The 23,217-nt window shown below is 35.4% G+C and overlaps 2 protein-coding genes and 1 pseudogene across 3 annotated transcripts; 1 reads left to right on the forward strand and 2 right to left on the reverse strand.

Annotated features, from left to right (window-relative positions):
* The first annotated feature begins 1,889 nt into the window (after positions 1 to 1,889).
* On the forward strand, positions 1,890 to 14,324 carry LOC122588062 (annotated as a pseudogene).
* A 327-nt stretch (positions 14,325 to 14,651) lies between these two features.
* LOC122589700 (GRF1-interacting factor 2-like) lies at positions 14,652 to 17,118 on the reverse strand. Its single transcript, XM_043762022.1, has 4 exons — positions 16,884 to 17,118; positions 15,558 to 15,634; positions 15,306 to 15,405; positions 14,652 to 15,205 (listed from the first exon to the last, which is right to left on the reverse strand). Exons 1-4 carry the CDS (start codon positions 16,947 to 16,949, stop codon positions 14,855 to 14,857), a joined length of 594 nt encoding a protein of 197 aa, XP_043617957.1. The 5' UTR covers positions 16,950 to 17,118; the 3' UTR covers positions 14,652 to 14,854.
* Positions 17,119 to 18,856: 1,738 nt separating this feature from the next.
* LOC122586853 (polyadenylate-binding protein-interacting protein 11) lies at positions 18,857 to 23,217 on the reverse strand. 2 transcript variants are annotated; one of them, XM_043758856.1, is made up of 11 exons: positions 23,021 to 23,217; positions 22,466 to 22,807; positions 22,249 to 22,356; positions 21,705 to 21,749; positions 21,528 to 21,600; positions 21,326 to 21,438; positions 21,170 to 21,229; positions 21,033 to 21,080; positions 20,869 to 20,937; positions 19,619 to 19,680; positions 18,857 to 19,114 (listed from the first exon to the last, which is right to left on the reverse strand). In XM_043758856.1, exons 2-11 carry the CDS (start codon positions 22,790 to 22,792, stop codon positions 19,057 to 19,059), a joined length of 963 nt encoding a protein of 320 aa, XP_043614791.1. In that variant the 5' UTR covers positions 22,793 to 22,807; positions 23,021 to 23,217; the 3' UTR covers positions 18,857 to 19,056. The 2 variants fall into 2 exon arrangements, with proteins under 2 accessions (XP_043614791.1, XP_043614790.1); XM_043758855.1 differs by having other exon boundaries at positions 22,466 to 22,867.

Genomic DNA, 23,217 nt, shown 5'->3' on the forward strand with positions numbered 1-23,217 from the left:
TTGAGAACCAATATATATTCCTAAAGATCTTTGTGGTCCCATCTTTGTACATTGTGGAAGAGATATTGGCACATAAACAGCACAACCAAAGACTTTTAGATGGGACAAACTTGGTTCTCTTCCGGAGTCCAACTGTAGTGGAGAATACTTATGATATGCAGTTGGTCTTAATCTAACCAACACTGCAGCATGTAAAATAGCATGTCCCCATGCAGATGATGGGAGATTAGATTTCATAATCAGTGGTCTTGCAATTAACTGCAATCTTTTAATGAATGATTCAGTAAGACCATTTTGTGTGTGCACATGTGCAACCGAATGCTCCACATTTATCCCAATTGACATACAATAATTATTAAAAGATTGGGATGTAAATTCCGCTGCATTATCAAGCCTTATATTCCTGATGTGATGATCAGGAAAATGTGCCCTCAATTTAATTATTTGTGCCAATAACTTAGCGAATGCAACGTTTCTTGTTGATAACAAACAAACATGTGACCATCGAGTTGATGCATCAATTAGTACCATAAAATATCGAAATGGTCCACATGGAGGGGCAATTGGCCCACAAATATCTCCTTGAATACGTTCCAAAAATTGAGGAGATTCATTCTCAACTTTGCATTTAGAGGGCCTAATAATCAATTTTTCAAGTGAGCAAGCCTTACATGATAAATCTTTTGCTAGTACGATCTTAATATCCTTTAGTGGATGGCCATTAGAATTTTGAATAATTCTTGACATCATTGTATTGCCAGGATGCCCCAATCTATCATGCCATAAGGCAAATAATTTTGGATCTGCTAGCCTTTTGCTAGAGGCCATATTAATTTCTAGTTCGCTTATACATGTAGAATATAAGCCAGAAGATAAGCCTTTCAATTTTTCCACTATTGATTTATGGCCATTTTCAGTGGATGTTATCAAAAGATATTAAATGCCATTTTCAGCCATAGTTTCAAGGTGATAATCATTACACCTTATATCTTTGATACTCAATAAATTTCTTCTAGATTTACTAGAATATAAGGCATTATTGATTAGTAACTATGTTCCATTTGGCAACATAATACAAGCTTTGCCAAAGCCTTTAATCATGTTACTAGTACCAGAAATTGTGCTAACATTAGCTTTTGCAAGATGCAACTCATAAAAATATTTTTTATTTTTCAAGATGGTATTAGTTGTTACGCTGTCAACAAGACATTCATCTTCACCATTTGCCATAGCGATATCCATATCCATAAAGATAATAAAAATAAATAAGTGATAAAACAAATCTTATTGTTAAATCAAGACTGACTACAATCTTAATTTCAAGCCGTGACTAACATGTGGAAAAATTTCGAAAACTGACAAAATTTGTTAAGTCAAAGTTAATAGGCATTCTCATGTATTTTACCAATATGATACTATATTAATATCAAATGCTAGCCGATTGAAAACATGATATGTAAATTAGAAAAGATGTGGCTAAAAACAAAATTTTATTCAGAAGATAAAAGCATATGATGTATCAAAAAACCTTCCATTCATTCGACGACAGAATGCAACTTTTTTTTTTTAAGGAGAGAATGAGATTCTATTACCTAGGGTTACAATATAACCTTGTATATATAGGCTTCAAGAGACATTCTAAAATACAATTACATAAATATGGAAGTGAATATCCATATATAATAAGTATTATAATAATAATCAAATATTTGCACATGTACAATTATTAATATAAAACTTGCGGTTTATAGTTTAAAGGGGGGTTTTTGTTTAATCATATAAAGTGAAAATATTAATATTGTCATTTAACAAAGATGAAATAATTAAATTTGATCTAATGGTTTTAAATCAAAGATGAAAATTATCCAAGGGTTCCTATTTGTTTATAAATGAATGTATGTCCTTGTTATATATAATTGGTTTAGCTTGTAGCCCACGTAAATTAATTTAGCGATTTGACACAAATGACTTAATTTGCTTTAAATTACATCTTATTATTTTCCTTACAACTTGGTCTCTAAGTAACTCCCTATATAATTAGTTAAAAACTATATTTAGCAAAACTCATATGAAACGTGGAGATTATGTTGGTGTGGTCGGGTTTCCAGGTGTGCAACATCATTATTGTCTCCACAAAACATTCATGGTCTTCACTTTCCATTTATTTTCATAAATATCCCATATGATATCATTCGTCAGATAATTTTATCTAGAGGCGGCATAATGGGTGGGTCGGGGTGTTAGCAATCAAGTAATGAGTGAAAAAACTGAAATCATTCATTTATTTTGATTGTAGTTTTTTTTTTTTGAACCAACCAGTTAATTAGTGATTGTATGCATTAGAATACAAGCTGACCGGCAATGACCCTTAATTGGTTCAAAATTGCCGCATCTTATATTATCATATATTTCTGCAGTTTCTCTTATCTTTTTTCTTTCCTTATCACAGGAAAGACCAGAAGGGGAGAGATGAGTATATTCCCAAAACCATTCACAAGGTTAGTTTGTTGTCTTCACATGATGGCACCAACGCATCATACAAGACGCGATGTCTGGACTTCAGGAAGGGGTAGAGATCCAGATGCATATTCATTAAGAGATCAGGTAATTAGTTATACGCCGCATGTTGTCTTTTATCTAAACATGACAAGTTCGACCCATTTATTTATGAATAAGCCTATTTGGGGTGTATTTTATTTTTATCGGGTCAAATGGCTAAAACTTGATTAGATTAGTATTAAGAGGATGCTGATTAAATGGATTGATTTGATCTAACATAATTTTATGTTGTACTATTTGATATAACCAATCTGTTTATACATTTAATGCAACAAATTGCACACTTTGGTCAGTAAAGTATTTTGCAATATATGGTTAACCAAAAAAAAAAAGAGTGTGCTGCATATATTAGTTTAGAAGTCAATTGTACAAAAAGTTTTTTTTTCAACCTGACATACTCGTTTCAGCATCAACCACCACCAAGGTGGCCTAGTGGTCAGAAGTCTTGTTTGATTACAAGAGGTCTGAGGTTCGAATCCTGTCCTAGTTAAACATCTTGAGGGTGGTCTGGAAATGGTTGGAACCAACCATGGGCAAAAAAAACCCAGTTAGGTCGCTTCCACTATAGTCAAAATTGGCTCCCCATCCTCGGTACCCCGAACAAGGAAATTCCCATCTGTTTCACATTTTAGACTTGTTTCAATATCACAAAATATTACCCGTTACCCAGCCTGACTGCACCCATTTTACAAGCTATTATACAATTCTTTCCCGTTACCCAGCCTGCCTGCACCCATTTTACAAGCTATTATACAATTCTTTGTGGCAGGAAACACGCTATCGTAAACGTTATGCAGATCTGACAATAAACCCAGATGTTCCACGTATATTCAAGACTCGGGACAAGTTTATATCTTATGTTAGACATTTTCTCAAAAATCTTGATTTTTTGGAGGTAAACTCGAGTAACTTATCTATCAATTATTCTTTTCACCTAGTCATTACTAGAAATTTAAAGCCTGGCTACTTGTTTCTTATTGAAGGTTGAAACTCCCATATTGACCCCGGTTGCTGGTGGTGCTGTTGCACGTCCATTTGTGTCTCATCACAATGACCTAAACTTGAACATGTTTTTGAGAATTTCTCCTGAACTATGTCTTAAGGAGCTTATTGTTGGTGGAATGGAACGTGTGTTTGAGATAGGAAAACAGTTTAGAAATGAGGGGATTGATATGACACATAATCCTGAATTCACAACGTGTGAATTCTATATGGCTTTGGCAGACTACTATAAATTGTTGGAGCTAACTGAAAAAATGTTAAGTGGTAAGTAGTGTATTTTGGCTATAAATATCCAACAAGGGACAATGGGTGGGTTAACTGGTGAAAGTGTTATAGTACTGTTGGACAAACCCAAAACTCTTCTAATCTTCTTGTGCAGAACTTTTTAGTTCATAACTATTTTATGCATGAGAAAATCTTTCAAAGAACACTTATTTCAATCATTTAGTTTTTGAATAAATTTTTACACTTTGGAATGACATCCAAAACACTTTTGTCAAACTATTATAAGTTTTCATTCTTAATATATATATAGAGTGTCAATTTCTGCTAACATAACTTCAATAGATATAATAATCTAATCATTTTAATCATATGGATATGGAAGTTTTGTGAACTTAATATTCAACTTTGAGTGGCTTCAATCCTTGTCCATAACCTGAATTGACCAACTCTGAAGTAAATGGGTTGAAATTGGCATCCTTGAATAATGAACCAGGCATGGTGAAGGAGCTAACAGGTGGCTACAAAGTTACATATCATGCCAATGGGTATGATAATGATCCTATCGAAATTGACTTTACTCCTCCTTTCAGGTCGTTTTCTAACTATTTTGCTACAAAGTCGCATATTTTGCCACCTTTTTTACTCCTATTTGCAGCTGTTTTACTAACTGGATCCGAATGTTTACAGAAGAATCAATATGATTGAAGATTTGCAGAAGATAGCAAATATTAGCATACCTAAAGACCTTGCGAGTGATGAAGCCAGACAATATCTTGCTGATGCATGCACCAAGTTTAACATCAGTTGTCCCCCACCTCAAACAACAGTGCGATTGTTAGACAAGGTAATACTTCTACTTTTAAATTATATCTAAGCATGCACTATAATATTGAAAATGTTTGCTGTCTGTTTACATATGCAAGTTTTCCCTAAGTGGCAAAATGGGCAAGTTGGGTAACCAGTCAATGCCTTAATTTCAAATAAAAAAATTTAATGTGTTAAATATGATGAATAATGTTATCTTATTTCAATCATCATATAACTTTATTCATATATATATTTGGATTTTATTTTGAGAATAGCATAAAAACTGCAATTATAGAAGCCATATTATTTTCTAAAAATTTATGTATGCAGCTTGTGGGACACTTTCTGGAGGACACATGTGTTAATCCTACTTTTATAATGGACCATCCTGAGATAATGAGTCCATTAGCAAAATCACATCGATCCAAGCCAGGATTGACTGAACGGTTTGAATTGTTTATCAACAAATTTGAGGTATCTATTTGACATTTCTAGTTATCTAATGAAATCTTTTTGTTAATACCTTCTGTTAATCTAATAAGTGTTTCAACTCTATTCCCTTATTAGGTGAACTTAATGATCCAGTGGAACAGCGCCAGAGATTTGTCAATCAACTAAAGGTACAACATGTTCTATAAAACTGTGTTAACTAGTATTTCTACCCGGGCGTTGCCCCGGGAGACAAACAAAACTCTGGTGATAAAAGTTACAAAAACATTAAGCCGAAAAACAAAATTTGCGTGACAAAAGTTAAGAAAATGAAAGTTGTGGTTCAAAGTAAAGAAAATGAAACTTTGGTAATAAAATTTAGAAATCAAAAGTTATATCGTAAAAGAAAATGAAAGAAAACTTTCAGAGCAAAGTTTAAAAACAAAGTTATATGAAAAAAAGTACAAAAGTTAAGAAACTTTATACCTAAAAAACAAAGTTTGTATGTTGAAAGTTTAAAAAACAAAAGTTATGTGACGAAAGGTAAAATGTAAAAAAAAAAAAATTTGGTGGAAAGTTTAAAAAGTAAAAGTTATGTAGTAAAAAAAGAAAGAAAGTAAGGGTCGTTAAGTCCGTCACCTAACAGTCGTTAAGCATGTTACCTAACCGCCGTTAAGTCTGTTAATTATGTTGGATGCTTTAAAGGCTTGTACCTTATGCTAAAGGGGGAGTACTTTTAGCTACAGTAACTCCCCCTCACAAACCAAAGTTGGTTTTTAGTATTATACTAAAAAAGAAGAAATCCTTAAAAACTTTATTTATTGAGAAATAAAAAAAGAAAGAACAATAAAACAAATTAATGTTTGAATTTATCAAAGAAGAACAGTAAAATTAATTTATGTTTGAATTGTATTTTGTTTGAAGTAATGTAAATCTAATTTAGTAATGGAAAATATAAAAGAAAGAAACATACTTGATAGCTTTAGAACTTTACTGCTATTACAAAAGGTAAGAAGACACAGATACTTTGAGTGAAGTAGGTTACTACTATTTCTTTGAGTAAACTATATATGCAGGTAAAGAGAAATAAGTTCAGGTAAAGAAAAGACATTAAATACTATAGAATGTTAGATGTATGTAGATACTTCCATGTTCGAAAGTGGTAAAAAGATGCAACAAAAGCTTTACAGCAGACACAATGTAGTGAGCATAATAAATTGTTCATAGTAAGTTACTTTTTAGAAGATATATAATATTGATACGTAAAAGATATATAATATTGATACTTTTTAGAAGATATATAAATTGTTCATTGACTCCTATATACTTATAAATAGCTCGATCTGGTTTATATGTTTTCTCTAACTAGTCAAATGAGTAATCAAAAGAATTAACTTAAAAGAAAACACCACACAATTGTATTATAATGCTTTAAACCTACTAATAATTTTATCGAAAGTTATATAATTTTGTTGAAGCAATACAGTTGTTGTAAATCCTATTTGGCACACTAAACATTTTAGACAAATTTTTTGAAACGGACTTATTTCAAAGGTGTTTTGTCAAACAAGTTTTGGAAAAAAAAAATTTATCAAACAAGTCAAACCGGTATTTGAAATACCGGATTCAAAATTCCCGGTCAAATCCGGTATTTGAAATACCGGATTCAAAATTCCCGGTCAAATCAGGTATTTGAAATACCGGTTTCAAAAAGGAATATTGAATCCGGTATTTCAAATACCGGACTCAAATGTGATGTGACAAGAGAGACAGAGTGAGGGGACAGTGGTGGTACAGAGGTGGAAGGTGGTACAGTGGCGCGACAGACATACAGACAGACGTGCAGAGACAGTGTTTTGAGTTCGGTTTTTGAAATGCCGGATTCAACCAAACCCTAACACGTGTCGATTCCTGGTGATACCCTGGTTGATGTGATGTGACCTTGGTTCAGAGGTGCAGAAAGATGGCAGTAGGAACAGTACGAGATGACTATGAATCCGGTAATTCCAAAACCGGTTTCAAGTTCAGACAAAAAAAAACCCATGCAACGTAGCAGTCTATGTATTGTATATATACATGCATATTTTCTCATAGATGATCACCCAAAGCAATATATATTTTTCATAAACAAGAAACTAGTAATTTATCAAAGCAGTATTTTCATAAACAAAAATGGCCTCTATCAATGTTAGCTGTGTTCTAAGAAACCCAGAGTTGTTGTGGCTACAAGCTGCAGATGAACATCGGTCATACAACATCTCCCATGACCGTGCCCTCACAGAAGAGCCACGTTGCAGAAGAGGTGATGGAGGGCTTAACAGACTAATACAAGATGGTGTGGCCGACGAGGTTGTACGTTATATCAGGAGTGCTGGGTTTTACGAACTCTTCCAGTCATATACATGCCAACTTGATCATTCTTTGATCATCGCGTTGGCTGAGCGATGGCGTCCTGAAACCAACACGTTTCACTTTCCTATCGGTGAAGCGACTGTCACCTTGCAAGATGTGCAGGTGATATGGGGTTTACCCATACAGGGACCACCGGTGTGTGGTAAGTGGGTTACAAAGACCCGAAATGTTGAGTATTGGAAGAATTTGTGTCAGGAGTATCTGGTTATTTACCCGGAAGATGACGACTTGCGCAAAGGTCGGATGAAGTTTAATCGGTTGGCGGGTACGATTACTTTTGAACATTGGGACCCGAATGATGACGAGCGTTGCCAACAAATGGCTAGACGGTTATTCTAGCTCTTATTGGTTCGCAGCTTTTTCCTGATTCTAACAGCTATGATGTTAGTCTTAACTATTTGCCGTTTCTGGGAGACCTGAGCATAGCGGGTCGAAGGAGCTGGGGTTCAGCGACCCTTTGTTGTTTGTATAGGAATTTGTCTAAGGGGACTTGGCCTACTAGACAAGGCATTGATGGACCCTTGTTGTTGTTGCAGTACTGGGCGTGGGAAAGATTTCCACGCATTGCCCCACGAGTGACGCCATTCAGACCGGATGACGGAGAAGAAGAAGAGGTGTATGAATACGGAAGCTGTTTAGCAAACAAGTGGTGTGGAGACCACTCAAATCGTGATACACCGGGACACTGTATAATTTCGTTTCGTTCTTTTTTCAATGCGCTAACACCTGACCAGGTAATAATTAATATGTTTTAATACGTTTTTAAGTTATATTTACTTATTAATCTCTAAGTTATAATATGTTAATATCTTTGAATACTTTTTAATTAATGCAGTTCGAATGGACTCCGTATAACAACTTCATCAACATACTCCCCGCGAGTTGTAAGACTGGGCGAAGCATATGGAGATACATGGGCCCCTTGATTTGTTGGGAGGAAGTGGAGTTCCATCTAGCAGATAGAGTTGCTAGACAGTTCGGCTTGATACAAGCCATTCCTGATAATGATGCTTTGGTGGCCCCAGCACAGCATAAGACCCTCATCAAAATGCGAAAAGCGAGGGTCGATTACTATGAAGTACATGCCGACTATATCGACCAGTGGAACAACCGGGCGCAGCGGATCCACGAGGGAGACCGAGGGGCCACCTGTACACCAGGGTATATGAAGTGGTATTTGGAGCGTACCATCTTAACAGTCGGTAAGCCCGGTCAGCAACAGCCTCCAGGCCAGTACCCTCAATGGGGCGTTACCCAACAGTTTTATGTAAGTGTTTTTTTGTTAAATAAACCTTACTATTATTAAATATTTATTTGTTACTAATATTTAAATGTGCGCAGCAAGACAGTTTGGTACAGGTTGACGAGCGAGCTCGTCAACAACAAGAAGCAAATCCGTAGATAAGTCACTTGTTTGGGGATTTTAGAACAATAACGAGGGAGACATTTTCATTGACTCAACAGGAAGAACGAATGAATTATTCGTCTCAAAATTGGCAGTTTCCTGAGCCACAGCCATTTGAAATGCCTCCCTCCCAAAGTTATCAAGCTCCTTCAAGTGCTGGTCCTTCTAATTGGGTAGGTGGTCCTTCCAGTTTTAATACCCAAACTGTGTTTAGGCCGACACCCAATTCAGGGTTTCAAAGTTACCAACCGGGTAACCCACAGGCTGGAGCCTCGACTTCAGCAACCCATCAAATGTTCCCGGGTAATTTCTTCATGGGTAGCTTTCAAACCCCGAGTTATTATACCCAAAATGCAGGACCAACTAATCTGTTTGATCTCCCTCCACATCATTTTAATCCTGATTTTTACTACGGAACTGGTCCACCGGCTCAAAACATTTCTCCTTATCCAATGCAAGACTTCTCTCCTTATATTGGTTCTTCTCAACTGCCAGCTACAAATCTGGCAAATGATGCAAGAGAAGAAGAGGAAGACGTGTTCGAACCAAGAAGAAGTAACCGAGAACGTGGCAATCCACCGGGATGTGGAACTGGGGGGCATAGATAATTATATTTTTCTTGTAATTCTTTGTTAGGTTTGTGTTAATAACTATCTGTATATTTTATAAATAAATATATTTTTTTAATAATATTGTTTAATTGAATTATTAAAAAAAAAGCACCTTTAACTGAAACCGTAATAAACATAATACATATTTGAAATAAAACATAAATGGAATACGTAAACTTAAATAAACATAATACATATTTGAAATAAAAGATAAATGGAATACGTAAACTTAAATAAACATAATACATATTTGAAATACTACATTAACTTTTTAACTGAAACCGTCTTCAGCTTCCAATTTGTAAATTGTCGCCAAGTCGATTTTTTTGTTAACCAACTTTAACATTTTCTCAAGTTCAGATGTTATTTCGTCGATACTTGGTAATGCCGTCTCAAGATAATCCTTATGCATTTCTTCACTTATAATCATTCCGATGCCCTTTTTGCTTATTAAAAACAGATTAGGAATTCAGGAAAAAACAAACCTAAATTTTAAATTCATCAATACAAAGAGAAATTTTAATTTCAGGTAAAACAAACCATCAAAACATTTTAATTGAGGTTGAAATTACATGGCATGACATATTCAAATTTCAGGGCATGTCTTCCTGTTATGGCCCAATTGACCGCAAATACCACATCTAGCTTGTTGTCTTGAGGTTGAAGATCTACTCGTAGAACTCTCATCCATCTCATTCCGGTATCGTCTGGTGCGTCTCCTACCCCTTTGGGTGACCAGTTTTTCAGGGTCTCCCTGAATCTGCCAATCTACCGGCGCCCAGTAATTCACCTCTCGAAGGGGAGAAAGTGCAGCATTATACTGATTTATCCATGTCCTAGTTGTGTACCTTTTACTTGGAAGATTAGCAGCTCTCTCTTGTCTATACCCGCAAACAGCAATGGCATGAGAACATGGAAACCTTTGATGCTGCCAAGCTCCACAAGAGCATTTTTTCCTATTCTCCCCCATGACAACATTGTATGTGTACTCGCCTTCTGCATTTCTTTGGTTTGTTCTGACCGTGTAATTACCTGTTCGTTCATCAAACACTTCCACTCTATGGCTTGTTGACGCTCGTTCACGCATCTGATAAACCTGCCACATTTTGCGAGCTAGTAGTGGGTTCCAGCTACTTGCCTTCCGGTATTGGCTGACAAAATGGTCTCTTGTCCAAGTAAAAGTGCTCTCAATTAAAGCTCTAATAGGTAGCATTCGAGCCTTACCAAGGATATTGTTTTGGCACTCGGCAATGTTTGTCGTTAAGTTACCCCAACGACGAAGCGTCGAGTCGTGCCTTAGAGTCCACTTGTCCAAACCAATGTTCCTCAAATACGGCCAAACAGCATCATCTTCACCTTTGATTGTGTTTATCGCCCAAGTATACTTGGATGATTGGGAGGTGGAACCGATAACCCAAGCCAGATTCTTTATTCTCCTGTTCTTGAAGTGCGAGTTGATGTTGCTACAAATGTGCCTCAAACAATACCGATGATGCCACCCATCAATTTGGCTCACTGCATTAAGAATGCCTTGGTGACGGTCTGAAATGATACACAAATCTCCTTGCCTCTGCGACCCGACATGCTCTTCAAAGAGATTTAGAAACCATCCCCAACTTTCATTAGACTCTTCATCAACCAAGCCATAAGCGACCGGCAATAGTTGTCCATTGGCGTTCTTTGTCACTACAGTTAGCAACTTACCTTTATAGCTGCCTTTCAAATGAGTGCCATCGACAAAGATCACCGGAATACAACGTTGGAATGCCCTAATTGCCGGTCCAAATGCCCAAAATACATACTTGAATGTATGTATATGGCTTGAACTGGTTGGAGAATGGAGCCATTCCACAACAGTGTCTGGGTTAGCACGTTGTAATTCAGCAACATACTTGGGCAGTGCATCAAAGTTACTCGGCCAAGTTCCATACAACCTTTCAATTGCCAACCTTCTTGCATTCCACGCCTTGGCGTAGCTCACATCAACATTGAACGTTGTTTTTACTTGGGCCTGGATCTGTCTAACTTTTAAAGTTAAATCCTCCCGCACTTATGACAAAATTTCAGAAGCAATCATACTTGCTGTCATACAACGATTGTTATTAGATATCACTTCTCCATAACAATTGTGACTCTCCACCCACTTTGTGATCTGAAACAATCCTAATCTGTTTTTGTTAGATCCAGCTACAAGCCACCTACACGGGACCCGGTCCAAAACACCACGATAATTTTTCCCCTGGTCATGCACTGTGCTTTCCAAAACGCTGGCCTTGTATTCATAACAATAAGTTCCCTGTTTTCTCTTATGTTCCAAAGCCTAACAGCGTGTATAAGCTCCGCCTTGCTCTGAAAAAACATTCCTTTTTCTATCACATTTCTATCCGGCGACCAAAATTTCACATCTTCTTGAACTTCATTGAATGGCATTAGACGATCTTCATTATCATCTTCAAGATTAACAAGTTCTTCATGCTCCAAAGGACCTTGTGCATGAGCCCCTTCTTCTTCTTCATCTCCAGATACATCTCCATCAACGCTATATGCGTCGATGGTATCATCACTTGTATAAGGTGCCTCATCGCTTGATCCACCAACCATTGGGTCAATTTCATGATCTTGAACATGTTCATCGTCTTCATCGTCATTGTCTTCATCATCGTCATTGTCATTGCCTGCATCATCTTCGTTATCTTCTGGTTCGTTACTTCCTTGGAAATAACATTGGCTTTGATTCAAGCTTAACAATTGGTTTGCAAAAGTAGGCTCGAACATCACTTCAAATTGCGCTTCACCGAGATGATAAATCATTGCCAAAGTATTATCATCCGTAATTAAGTTCCTAAAAGGAACACCCTTAAATTCATACCACAAATATAATTGCAGTTTGAACTGTTGTTTTGAAACACCAAAACAACTGTAAATTATATCACAGATTTGTGAATAAGTCATCATGTGGAAAATGGGAAAACTTCTTCTTTTCGATGGATCTGTATTTTGAAGGATTCCATTTATGAATGATACTTGATCATCCCATACTAACTGAACTACAATGGGTTTGAATGATGAAGAAGAAGCCATTTGTTTTGAAAGTGTTTGAAATGTTATCTGAAAATGTTTGTTTTTCTTTTTAAAGTGTTTGAAATGTTATCTGAAAATGTTTGTTAATGTTATCTGAAGAAGCCATCACATACTATATATATACAACAAAAATCTAATTAAGTTAACCTAGCATATTAGGGTTTCACCACGACATGACACGTATTAGGGTTTCATCGAAACCGGTTTTTCAAATACCGGTTTCGAGAAACGTGCATTTGACCACTGTACTACCGTACCACTATTCACTCTGTCTGCTCTGTCTTGCCATTGTTCACTCTGTCTCTCTTGTCACATCACGTTTGAGTCCGGTATTTGAAATACCAGATTCAATATTCCTTTTTGAAACTGGTATTTCAAATACCGGATTTGATTGAATCCAGTATTTCAAATACCGGATTTGACCGGGAATTTTGAATCCGGTATTTCAAATACCGGTTTGACTTGTTTGATAAATTTTTTTTTTCCAAAACTTCTTTGACAAAACACCCTTGAAATAAGTCCGTTTCGAAAAAAATTTCAACATTTTAAGAGAAAGTGTTATGCCAAATCCAACTAACTTAGCACTTTTAACACATGATATGTTTTACCATTATTGATCCAAAATCATACTCATCTATATCAAAGGGTCAAACAGCTTGAATGTCACATAAAGCGTTGTAGTCATTTTTGACCCACTGATTACGCATAAGATTATTTCGAAAAAAAAGCTTTCTTGGCCAGCTTCAACTATCTTGCACCTTTTTAAACATTCAAAAAGTTTACCCATTTTGATCCAAATCATATATCATTATGTGTCTTGATCCAGTTTTATTACTATAAATATGATAGACTAAGTGTCTTAAGAGAAAGCGTCTGTGGCCCACTTTACTTTGAAACGTACCAAAAATCCCATTTTGACTCCAAACCAGCCCACCCATTTTGCCATATATGTATATTCAAATATTATAAATTCATATATCTGACTTTGAAACATTTCAGGATCGACAATCAGGGGATGATGAAGCAATGGTTTGGACGAGGGGTTCTGTGAGGCTCTTGAATACGGTATGCCACCAACGGCTGGTTGGGGTTTGGGTATAGACAGGCTTACAATGTTACTCACCGATTCACTAAACATCAAGGTTCGCACACTTATCTTTCATTTTGTTAAACTTACAATCTGTCATTATTTATGTTTTTGAGTACTGGTTTTTGGATATATAAACTTTATTCCTCTTTGGTCAAACAGGAAGTTATATTATTTCCAACCATGAAACCACATTCAGTCAATGAACCGCATGCTGAACCACCCGCAAGAGGTACATATCTTTTCAGGACACTCGTTCCTTTTTAATTTGTTTCGTGTTCATACAGAATCATAGAAGGGCATCGGGTCTAACGCCTTGAAAATCGACTGTAGTACATATATCACCCTAAATAGGTTTTATTCCAAGATTTACATGGTTAATGCAATTATGTTCTTTTATGATCTTGTTCAGAGGCCCTGATTTCAGAAGAAGTTGTGGCAACCCGTGGTGAAAATGATGTTGAAGATGAAGCTCAAGACGATACAACCACGTTGGAAGTAGTTACACGATATCTCAACAGGTTGCTGCCGACTGGGAACACAACACCGGAAGAATTGAATGCAATAAAGACAACATTATCTTATCTAACTAAAATATCCTAGACTTTGTTATAATGTTGTGCTCTTGATTGACTATCAAAACTTGTGTTGAACAGAAGCCATAGACATTTGAATGCAACTATTTTATATATGCTCAGTTTTTATTTTACGCTTTGTAATTATCTTTTCATCTAGCAAAGCTTCACCAGACACATTCAGCCAGAATCTTTTTCTTGACTACAAATCAGTGACTCTAGTAAAGCTAACTGACATAACTCACCAGGATTATGATAAACTCCTGTTTGGGATTTTATTAGTGGTTTGTCCTTTTCACTGGTCATATGAGAAATCACCATTCCGAATTTAATTGAGGATTGAATCAATTGTTTCGTAGATCATTAGTAGAGTTGGAGTACGATACGTTTCAACAATCAACAAGGTTAAGAACATTTGATCACCAAAAACAAATTGTTTCATCTCTTCAAAGCTCAAATGATCACCAAAAACCAATTGTTTTCATCAAATGGTCATGTTAAGTTGCAATTTTACGATCACTGTACTAAACAAAATGATAAGATCGACACGTTTTTTTTCCTTTCTTACTTCCCTACCCACCTGTTCTTTTCACTCGATCAACTAAACCAAAACAAACTATATCATGACCCAGGACGCCTTTCTGTATCATATTCTAGCGGTTCAAGAATCCCTAAACCCTCCATAGTTATGTTGCATGATTCTACTATCACCACCAAGAGCCATTTCGGATCCATCTTGTGGGCCACCGCGATTTGCCATCATGGAAGACTGCATCTCAAACAAGTCATTCTGGGCCCCAGGTCTGAGTAGTCCCATCTGTGCCTGAAATAGTTGTTGCTGCTGAAACTGCAATAATTGTTCTTGATCTTGAGCACGAAAGGAATTAAGCTGAAACGGCAGTTTCTGCCCACCAACGCTAAGTTGCTGAACAGTTGCATGTTGTGGTGGCTGTGGTTGTTGCATGAGATTATTTGCTTGCTGGGGTATGGCATTCGGTGCAATCTGCATCACCTGAAAATCAAAAAACAAGATTAGATCAGAATTCAGAAACATGGTTGTTTATTTAAAAAGAAAAGGTTTTGAAATCTGAAAAAAAAAAAAAAAAACTCGCCTGTGAAGGATTTGGGCCATTTGGTATTTGTGGTGTTGGCGGTTGGGCATCAGCAATTGCAGCCAAGTACATCAAGTTCCTTTGGAGCACAGCTTGGTACCTAAATTAAATCGGTGCATTTTCAAAAGGTTGATTAATTTCACAAGTATATCAATAACATTAGCTCATTCTAGAACCATGAATGAGCTTCTAAATAACGAAATATGAACAGAAGTTGTAACAGGTTATCAGCTAGTTCGGTAAATAACTTACTGAGCGCATTCCTGGAATTTTCCGAGCTTTTGATATTCCAATATAGCTAAAATCAAATTTTTGTTCTCTTCGAGGCACTGCATTAGGAATTTAGGATGAACATAATCACTATTACATTAAAAATTGCATGATACAGATAATAAATACAACGATATTCGAATGTGTCAGGTTTCAAGCATCTTATAAATCCTATATAATTAGTCATTTCCATTCCTTTATCAATTCCTTGTTTGCATTTTTTTACAAGATAGGATACACTTTCTGTTGACGGTAGTTGATATTCTCGTTAAGAAATCATTGATCTTCTCAAAATAGCTTTGTTAAGAGCTCAGCCGTCTTTACCTTTTAGAGACACTCTGCATACTGAAAATTATGTCCAAAAATAAAGGCCAAAAATGGAAACCCTGAAAAGTTGATTGATTTTTATGTTCCTATCATATCACACATTACTGCAATTTAACTCAGAAATTAAAGCATCCTGAATGGTAAAGCTTTTTATCAGTACGTAACTTTTAAGAAGTGTTTGCACCAATGGAACCTTTTCCTAACCTGGAAATCCTTTCAAATTCTTTACAAAGAGAAGGAAAAACAACGATAACCATTCCAACAAGGAGCAGGGTATTGCAAGGGGGTGATAAGGAGACAGTCATGGCCCTACCCAAGAGTAAAAGACTGCTCACAAAAGACCTCTGTCAAGAATGTGTATGAGTATGTTGTGTATGTATGTGTGCGCGTGTTTGTATATGTGCGGTGGTGGCTGGGTGATTTTATGTGGGTAAATGTAGATACAAAAAGCAATAAGCATATAATCATACAAGTATACAAAAGATATAAAGCATATAAGCATACATACATTTAACAATACATAAGCATACAAACATATTGCCTAAAAAGCCTTTACTACTCCTACTGGGAAAAAATGGCCATTTTTATCATCTAGATATAGTAATATTTGTTGTAAACATTACAGCCCCAAATTATAGAGCCATGTACCATCCAGCCATCCTACTTCTAGCTAGCACACCTCAATAAACGTCCCGGTTAAGAGACTAGGTTCGACATACATGTTGATCAGACGTGCATATAATTATTTATATGAGTATTATTTTTATATATACATAGTACATAATCATAAATAACCTTCCTCCATAAATAAGAATAAACATTTCAATTCCAATACAACACATTTATGTGTGCATATATAAACATTTTATTTATAAACAATATCATTGTTCGATCAGACACGTACATGTATGCAGTCTAACCGATGTTTGTTTTTACACGTTAAATTAGAGGTTACTAAATAGAAAAAAGAAAAGATTGAACCTTTTGAATCTGTTCCGTGGTGACTGCATTTGGAGAAATTTTGAACGCCGGTGGCTGTTGCTGCATTTTTGTTTAATTTGTCGTCCGTCGGAGATGATATACAAACAAAACAATTATTTATATTTTATTATATATATAATATATATATAGGTCAGCAGTCAGCACCCTGAAACTAAAACCCTGCAAGCAAACAAACAAACAAAAAGTTGAATATCAAAGGTAACAAAAATTCTTATTTTATAATTAATATTATATTACGAGTAGTTTTTTATCATATTATATTAAATTAAATATAAAAAAAAAAAAAAAGGAAGGAAGGAAGGAAAAAGACAAACCGATAATTAGTTTGTCTGGACATGACATGAAGCCGCGGAACACCAACACGCAAGTTTCGGCGCCTTCGAATTAAACGGGTTTTTACAGCCAGACAAAAACGTGTTTTCCTTCCACGTATTTTACCTAGGATTTTTTCATTTTTTTTTATATTACTGTTGATTTTATTTATTTGTTTCGTCTAAAATAAGTAACGAGACTAAGATTGGAATGTCGTGTATACTATCCAAAAAAAATAATTTAACTACCATTTTGTTCTTTTTGAAAAAACTATTTACTATAAATTTAATGATTTGAAGCTTTCACACATAGCAACTAGTGTCGGAATCACATGTAAAAACATGTGTACAAGGTTCAAATCATCAAATTTGAAACCTTTTGCATACAAAATCATATTTTGCCTGTGGTGTAAATTTTTTGTTAAAGCACTATATATAAATTCAAATACTCAGTAATTAGGATAACATGAAATGCGATTTTTATTAACTTATCTTTTTAATAAATAATAGATTTAAATATTTCATATGTCAATTTGTAATCTAAAAAGCAGTTTTAAACTTGTCAATGATGTCATCCTTCAACAAATGTGTTATTATTTCATAAACCCGTCATTTCCACAAACTTGACCTTACACAGCCATACTTTTCATTATTTAATTCACCAGCAGTCCATTTTTCTTTTTTGTTTTATGCTTTCAGACTCCAACTTTTAACATGAAATATAAACATGGGATAAGCTTGACTTTGAAAATATCAGATTATGACTTTGATTAAGCTACACCTATACAGTAAATAGATATTACAGTATATAAATTTGTTACACAAAGTAGCATTTTGTTCTTGTTTATTCTAAGCTTTAGTTGTCATTTATTACAAGAAATATATTTCCAGATGTTGCTCAAACGATCAATTTCTCACGCTAAAAGCATAAGGCTAGTTAAATTTCTTTGGTGAAATTTTATTCTCTTCAGGAATAGATTCAAGTTCATGAATCCGACACATGTTTGTTGACGAACCCTTAGTGTCGCTGCATTTCTCTGCCTTTTGGACCCTCAATATATCATGTATTGATAATACGAGTTGTTGAAGTTGTTCCTTTTTGATCACTACTTTGATCCTACACGAAGCTTGTTGATTCACCATGGCTGATTCGGCTTCAGGGGCGACCATGGGTCCCAACTGGGATTCGTGAGTAGAAGGAAGATGCTGCTGCAACTCGGTATTTGAAGCTACTTTTGTTAAGCAAACTATATTGCCCATGTTGCATGAGAAAAGACTAAGATTGGGTTATAGATAGGAGGGAGTTGAGTGTTTGAGTTGGATGGGTTGTTAGTGTATGGGAACAAAATGGAAGGAAAAGGCCGAAAGGGATGGCTTCTCTCAAGAATCCAACGCCTACAAATATCATTGCATAACATAAAAGTTCCCTTACCTGTACTGTTTTTCGACTCAGAAATTACAAGTGGTGGAAAAACAAATGACCCAGAAAAGAAAGTTTGGTGCTTTACTGCTTTATAAGCAAACGGCGTTTAAATCTTCTTGCATCTTATATGCAAAGGTGCATACTACATCACAAAGTCGTCATAAATCTCACTAAAATATTAAGCAGCATTGCCAAAAGGGTAACTAGGGACTAATACATTTCAAAATAATGAAGTTCAATTCACTAAAAGGGTTGACAGAGTTTCACGAGTCTACAAAGCATATACTTAGACTCGATGCAATAGACAGGAACTAGAAACATGAATGTCATCAAAAGGTGTTTCAACAGTTTCTCTGAATCTATGCATGTATAAGTAGATATAAAGGAGCGGATCCATCTAAAGAAATCTCAAGCTAATTCAGTGCATAGTAGAACGGGGTGCCCGTGGGCGAACTGGTGTCTTTGAAGGGCTCACCCTGCGCCAAAATGAACCCAGATTAGAAAAGGCAATAAATTAGGTGGAAAATCATGTGGGTTGGGCAGGTCAAGTAATTTTTTTTAAAGGTGGGCAGGTCAAGTAATAGATCAAAGTGCAAAACTATTTGTGCAGATGGAAACAGGTAGTACAGGGCCGACCCAAACGCATTTGTACAAAATTATCGAAGCTTGTAAAACTAATTAGTGCAAGTCAAATATGACTACGGTGATTGATTTATCTTGAATATGATCTTTTTTACATATGATGTTGTAGGTTTTATTCATTAAAAAATACACTTGGAAGGATTTCAAACCCATTTCACCCATCCTACCCAATCGACCTATTTCCTTTTAAGCTTCCTTTTTTTGAAGTGTTGCACAGAAAGCATAACCAAAATCAACCAGTTCATAAGAATGTTATAACTGACACTGTAGACATTAACGCAACATGACATATAAATAGAGAAAAAGAAAGATGAAGCAGCAAAAAAGACCACCCTCACCTTATTGGCAACGTGCCCAGCACTGCACCACTGCAATTTAGAGCTGCAATCGCACTCTCAGCCTGTAAGAAGTTTTTTAAGAGAATTATAAGTGTGAAGGATCTCATATGTATATCGTTATCTAATTTCATGTGTGCGGAAAACTGAATATCTTGCAGAATTCATTATAGCATCTACTGATCATTATCTAGAAACGACAGGCAACAGGCATGTAGCAGATGCATATTTTCAAGAGAGGCATTAAGTAACCAAAGTCTATATGCAAGTAATATAAACTATAGTAAAACCATCAATTCCATAGGGACAAAGCAGTTAAACAAGAACTAAGGTGAGACTATTATCTTCATTAAGCAAAATCTACCCAAAGAACACGGAAGATCTAAACACTCCACGACTTAATGTACAGATTCATCATAAGAGCAAAAAGCAACGAGCTGTTTTGCTTATTCTTTTAATAGCACCAGACTCTACTTTTACTATCCAACAAGACTGGCACCAGTATTACAGGGGAAAAGCTTCTTTTGGGCAACTGCACCAAACAACATTTGCTGATTCGAGAATGAGCGAGATGAACATTACATTTTTTTTCTCTCTTAACACTAATCAAGGACATAACACACCACCATTTCACAAGGTGGAAATCAGGGCAACCTAAACTGGGCCACCCCAGACCATTACTTGAGAGGTAAATTATATAAATAATCTCACATAGCAAGCCACTTAGATGGTGACCCAACCTTTGATTCCAATTAATTAGGTTCCTCCTTGACTCCAGTGGTATTGAACCCTAGAAACTTCCCAGATGCCCCCATCCCCTGAACCAACTAGCCTATACACCACCATTTCCTATTGGTCTTAGAAAACATATTACATCTTTATTCCAATCATCCAATTTCTATCAGATCATGTAGGTTTTGTTTTATGAGCCTGGGATGAACATAACACACCTCTCCCTGTGAAAACCCCACGGTTACCACTAAGAATTCAAATATGCAATTGCATACATAATCTGACCCAAATATGGGGCTGTGCATACATAGTCTGACCCAAATATGGGGATAACTAATATGTTTTAGCTTATAAGCATTTTTAGACTAATTACATTGCTACATGATATTTGCTTATATTATCATGCACAAATTTGAACCATGTTTCCTCATCCAAATCACATTTACCAATAACATAGTCAAATCATACATTTCATATTTTCATCAACAAAAACCAGCTTTAAAAAGATCACAAAATATTACCATCATGAACTCAACAAAAGCAATACGAGTGAAATGATTATAGTCCCCAAGAAGCCTCAAACGGTAAACCTACAAAACAATAAAAGTCCACCTGTGGTTAGAAGCTTAAAAATTCAAGAAATAGCAGCAACTTTTAAGATTTTTCCAAATGACCAGCTACAAACCTCGCCACAGAGTGTTTCAAAGAAAAGTTTGACATCAGCATGAGTAACCTGATTCATTATATAAAGATTATATTCATTGTCCACCAGCAGTACTCAATAAAAAATCATAGAAAACGGAGACTAGACAATCAATCTACCTTCTTATCAATGTTTGTGCAGTAGATGGTTCTTGCACACATTTCCCTTTCATTTTGAGACTACAATTCACACAGCACTAAAAAGGTAAGTATAATCCCCTACCATACATTTCATAGTTTACCATTGTCATCAAAAGCAAATATAATGTATGTTACCTGGGGCAAAAAAGTTGGATTTACTGGTGCAATTGCAGTTTTTGAAGGCATCACCCTTACAGGGTAGTACCCAAGCATTGTTCCACCAAGACTCAGTGCATTCCTTGCACCTTCTGCAATCCCGGTTACAACCAATAAGTCATCACAAAAGCAACAACAAAATCAAAAGGTATTACGGATACTAATTGTTACATTCTCGTACCCTCATTAGTAAACTCAACAAAGGCAAAATGAAGAACCGATTTAGGATCACCACATACACGACAGTCCACAACCTTAAAATGTCCCAAAAAGATACACAGTTAGATAATACTCTAATAATCTACATGAACATGGTCGGTTAATTAGTTTCAATAGCACAAAACTGTAGAATGTTTACCTGTCCACAGTTAACAAAGAGAGCTGCAAGCTGTTCTTCAGTTACCTAAAACCCATGTTCAAGGAAGTGTCCAGATTAGCTTATTTTATAGAAATTTCAAAAAGACAATATAGTCTTCTTGTTATGGTTCAAGAGCTTATCAACTTAAGCTTATGTACTTAGATAGTTAGATGATGTTTGTGAATGCATATTTTTATGTGATTATGGTCAAAATGTTGTCCAAAATAAGCACCAGTCACCTGGCTGGCTTGATAATAAGTGTGTTTTTCTCTTTATAAAAAGCCCTAACACAGAAACACTTCAAATTGAGTTTTCAAAAAGCACAATAAGCTATACACACTTCAAACGCACACTCGCGCACACCATTTTACATAAGCAATAAGGGTATATAATAAGCTCATAACCCTTAAAACAATGAGCTTATTTGCTTGTTGAATTTCCATAAGCCCATAAACCAAAAATATAACATTCATCCAAACATCCCATAATAAAGTAATAATCACTATAAAAATTATTTATAAAAAAAAAAAAGTCCCATTTTTACCTGATGATCAAGATCAGACACATAAACAGTCCTTTTAATCACATCATCTCTTTGTGCCATGCTTGTCCTGCTATTCACCCTTCTCTTCACATGCCCAAAATTCCCCTTCTATATTTTCACATTCACAACCCAAATAAACAAAAATCAAAAACTTCTTTTTTTAAAAAAAAAAAAAACAACAAAATTCCAAAATCAAAATATATATAGATATGTACACCTTTCTACTAGTAGGACTAGCATTGGCATGTAGTAAAACACTATAACCAAATTGTGAGACAACACCACCAACAACATATGAAGAAGGCCTTTGAAATGTTGGCACAAATTCTTGAGCACATGGATTCAGTTTTGACAACATTTCTTCCAAATCTTTCATTTCTTTCTTAGACCCATCTCCATTTTCATCATCAACAACAACATTTCCGTTTCTTAACGGCGTTTGTGGCGATGACGTCATCTTGCTTGATCTGGGTGGTGTTGTTGTGTTGTTGTTGTCGTCGTACGATGTTTTTGTTGTGTCCTCAACATTTTCTAACACAGCCATTTCTTAATGATATGTCTGAATCAAAATGTTTTTTTTTTTTTTTTAATTTATTTGATCTGATATATATAAAGACACCTGTTTGAGTAAAGATTATATATATCAATATATATGTATATGTGTGTATCTCTCTATATATAATATAAAATATTATATGTACACTGATCACATATGTACGTATAACAGAAAAAGGAGGGTCTGAAAATTTCTATTTTGGAGAAAGAATCGTACCTGATGATGATACTGAGCTCAAAAGCAGATTACACATTAACCAAGAATTAAAGCAACCCCATTTTTACTACTATTATAAAATTAAAAAAAATAATAGTAATATATCTATATGAAATTATGAATATGTAATTATGTATATTTTGAGAAGATAATGTGAGAGATTGATGAGTCCGTCAAAAATGTTGTAAGAAATGAAG

Source organism: Erigeron canadensis, chromosome 2 (genome assembly GCF_010389155.1).
Source record: "Erigeron canadensis isolate Cc75 chromosome 2, C_canadensis_v1, whole genome shotgun sequence".
NCBI lineage: Eukaryota > Viridiplantae > Streptophyta > Magnoliopsida > Asterales > Asteraceae > Erigeron > Erigeron canadensis.

What these genes read in the sequence shown, in the direction of transcription:
- LOC122589700 (XM_043762022.1), bottom strand. Translation starts at nt 16,949, where the DNA reads ATGCAGCAACAGCCACCGGCGTTCAAAATTTCTCCAAATGCAGTCACC. An exon ending in CCACGGAACAGATTCAAAAG is followed by an intron (nt 15,635 to 16,883) that starts GTTCAATCTTTT and finishes TTCCTAATGCAG; the next exon opens with TGCCTCGAAGAGAACAAAAA. An exon ending in ATGGCCCAAATCCTTCACAG is followed by an intron (nt 15,206 to 15,305) that starts GCGAGTTTTTTT and finishes TTTGATTTTCAG; the next exon opens with GTGATGCAGATTGCACCGAA.
- LOC122586853 (XM_043758856.1), bottom strand. Translation starts at nt 22,792, where the DNA reads ATGGCTGTGTTAGAAAATGTTGAGGACACAACAAAAACATCGTACGAC. An exon ending in CTAGTCCTACTAGTAGAAAG is followed by an intron (nt 22,357 to 22,465) that starts GTGTACATATCT and finishes GTGAAAATATAG; the next exon opens with AAGGGGAATTTTGGGCATGT. An exon ending in GCACAAACATTGATAAGAAG is followed by an intron (nt 21,081 to 21,169) that starts GTAGATTGATTG and finishes ATAATGAATCAG; the next exon opens with GTTACTCATGCTGATGTCAA.